The sequence below is a fragment of the Rhagoletis zephyria genome, unplaced genomic scaffold, assembly GCF_001687245.7.
Source record: "Rhagoletis zephyria isolate East Lansing unplaced genomic scaffold, Rhagoletis_zephyria_1.1 Rzeph_scaffold_49911, whole genome shotgun sequence".
NCBI classification, from domain to species: domain Eukaryota; kingdom Metazoa; phylum Arthropoda; class Insecta; order Diptera; family Tephritidae; genus Rhagoletis; species Rhagoletis zephyria.
In genome coordinates, this window is record NW_016206965.1 from 1 (window position 1) to 2089 (window position 2089).

Below are 2089 nucleotides of genomic sequence, written 5' to 3' on the forward strand. Positions count from 1 at the left end.
TAACACAGCTGTATTAGTTTCGCGGGGATACCAAATTCATCGACAAAATGATGGTTTATGACGACATTTATCTCGGTAGTCTTTTCCGAAATCGGTCTAATGTCACAGTCATAAGGCCAAAACAGTTAGTTGACGGTCGACTCTACTCGTTCACCCAATACGATTGATACGGGTCGATGTTAGGTCCTTGAATCGTACATACAGCTAACACTAGAAACGTGTCTTCCGTCTCTCATAACCTGATCGATTCTCGTTTTTCGATCTGGTGGTGGATTTCTTACGCAGCAATGTGTCGCTACACACTTTCCTGTTTCAGACCCCGGCGAAGTCAATCATTAGATCGTTAGCCGAGATTTTTTCGGGTATGCTAAATTTTGCAACGCTAGGACCAAGGATCGCTTCCTTGTTCACCATGCCATTGAAGTCGCCTAGCACGATTTTAAGTTGTCGCAGGGATAACGAGCTTTAAAACTTCCTAGAAACGGTCATGCGCTCCATTTTATTGCAGCTGCAGTAGACGTCGCAAAGGTACACCTGGCTGTTCTCTAGTCAACCTTAGGCTTCCTGAGGAAATTAACCAGCAGGGCTTAAGTTTGGGACTGTTAAAACATTTTTCAATGGAATTAATTTTTACATGGGTCCTTAACCCAGCCAGAAAGAACGGTAATAATACGAGGCCAGTAATAATAGAGGTGTCTACTACAACTTTGCAGGACCCGGGTTCGATTCCTGGTCCGAGCAAGATCTAAATTATAAAAAGTTCTTTCTAACAGTGGTCGCCCCCCGGCAAGTAATGAATAACCTGCGAGTGTGTTTCTTTCATGAAAATCTTCTTAAAATCCATTTGCCGCTCGGAAGCGACGCAAAACTCCCTGCATTTATGTAACAACGTCAAGACGCACACCACAAATATGAGTAGAAGCGCGGCCATGCACTTAGCATAAGTGTTAACGCTAAACTATTATTATTATTATTTATTTTGTTACATGAAATTTTAATTTTTATAAACATGTTGGATATCTATGACAAAAAGAGCATTCACATTATAATTTAAATAAAAAATACATATACATACATACATATGCATCTATATACTCAGCCAAAGGTCTTGTCTATGGCCTAACTGGCTTCGGATTAAAACAAAAACCAATAGTCAAGTGCCGCTTATAATGCCTCACCACCCGCTGACTATTCGAAGAGCTTAAAGTAAGTGAAAGCTTTAAAAAATTAGCACTTTTAACATTTAAAAGGATGTACTTTGTGCAAAATTATCATAAATAAATGTATAGAACAAAAATCTAAAAACAGCCGATGTAAAAATACTATAAAACAAGTATACATAGAATAGTTGAACTCAATTTTGGCAATGTTTGTTTGCATTTTATGCACAGCAAGAGGAAGTTGGAAGTAGTTTACTACAAATTTAGTAGCTTTCTGCCGCAGCGCGCAGCTCGTCCATTAGTGATGGTCCCTCCAGTTTGTTTCCGCTCTGTATTTGCGACATATTTAATGTGGCGTGCGCACTAAGGAAGTGCTCCAAATCACTGCGCAGGCCGTAAACGCTAGCTTCGAGTTTATTTAAATTTGGCACACACTGATTGCTACGTTGTATAAGGTCAAGGATGGTGCTGGTTTTCGGGCGTTGTGTCGCCAACGCCGATTGTTGGATTAACTGCAAAAGAAAATTAGGTTTTATCATTAACATTTTGTAAATCAAAATTAAAATGGATTTGGAACCTTTTTATAATCATCCATTAGATTGGCTACTTCGTGCGCCGGTTCGTCTCGCTGCTGCGCTAGAGCTGCTGATTGGCATGTGTACGTCGTCGCCTTGCCCAAGTCAGAGGCCTCAAATTTTTTACGCTCCATTTCTAGAGCCTGCTCGAGTGCCTAATTGAGAAGAGTATAAAATTGTGTGCATACAAAATGGTGTTTATCAGCATTGGGCGTACCTTTATTGTGCTCTGATTTTGCTCACACTTCAAACGCATATCCTCCAGCTGCCGTCTGGTCAACTGCAGGCTTCGCAGCTCCTGCATTGTCGTACTCTGCTCTATGCTCAAATTTGTTGCGCGCTGCTCAGCCGCAC

General features: G+C 41.0%; 1 protein-coding gene across 1 annotated transcript; it reads right to left on the reverse strand.

The window, feature by feature from the left end:
• Positions 1 to 646: 646 nt before the first annotated feature.
• On the reverse strand, positions 647 to 2082 carry LOC108355775 (uncharacterized). Its single transcript, XM_017606909.1, has 3 exons — positions 1953 to 2082; positions 1738 to 1890; positions 647 to 1672 (listed from the first exon to the last, which is right to left on the reverse strand). Exons 1-3 carry the CDS (start codon positions 2037 to 2039, stop codon positions 1424 to 1426), a joined length of 489 nt encoding a protein of 162 aa, XP_017462398.1. The 5' UTR covers positions 2040 to 2082; the 3' UTR covers positions 647 to 1423.
• Positions 2083 to 2089: the final 7 nt, after the last annotated feature.

What these genes read in the sequence shown, in the direction of transcription:
- LOC108355775 (XM_017606909.1), bottom strand. Translation starts at nt 2,039, where the DNA reads ATGCAGGAGCTGCGAAGCCTGCAGTTGACCAGACGGCAGCTGGAGGAT. An exon ending in AAAATCAGAGCACAATAAAG is followed by an intron (nt 1,891 to 1,952) that starts GTACGCCCAATG and finishes CTTCTCAATTAG; the next exon opens with GCACTCGAGCAGGCTCTAGA. An exon ending in TAATGGATGATTATAAAAAG is followed by an intron (nt 1,673 to 1,737) that starts GTTCCAAATCCA and finishes TTTCTTTTGCAG; the next exon opens with TTAATCCAACAATCGGCGTT.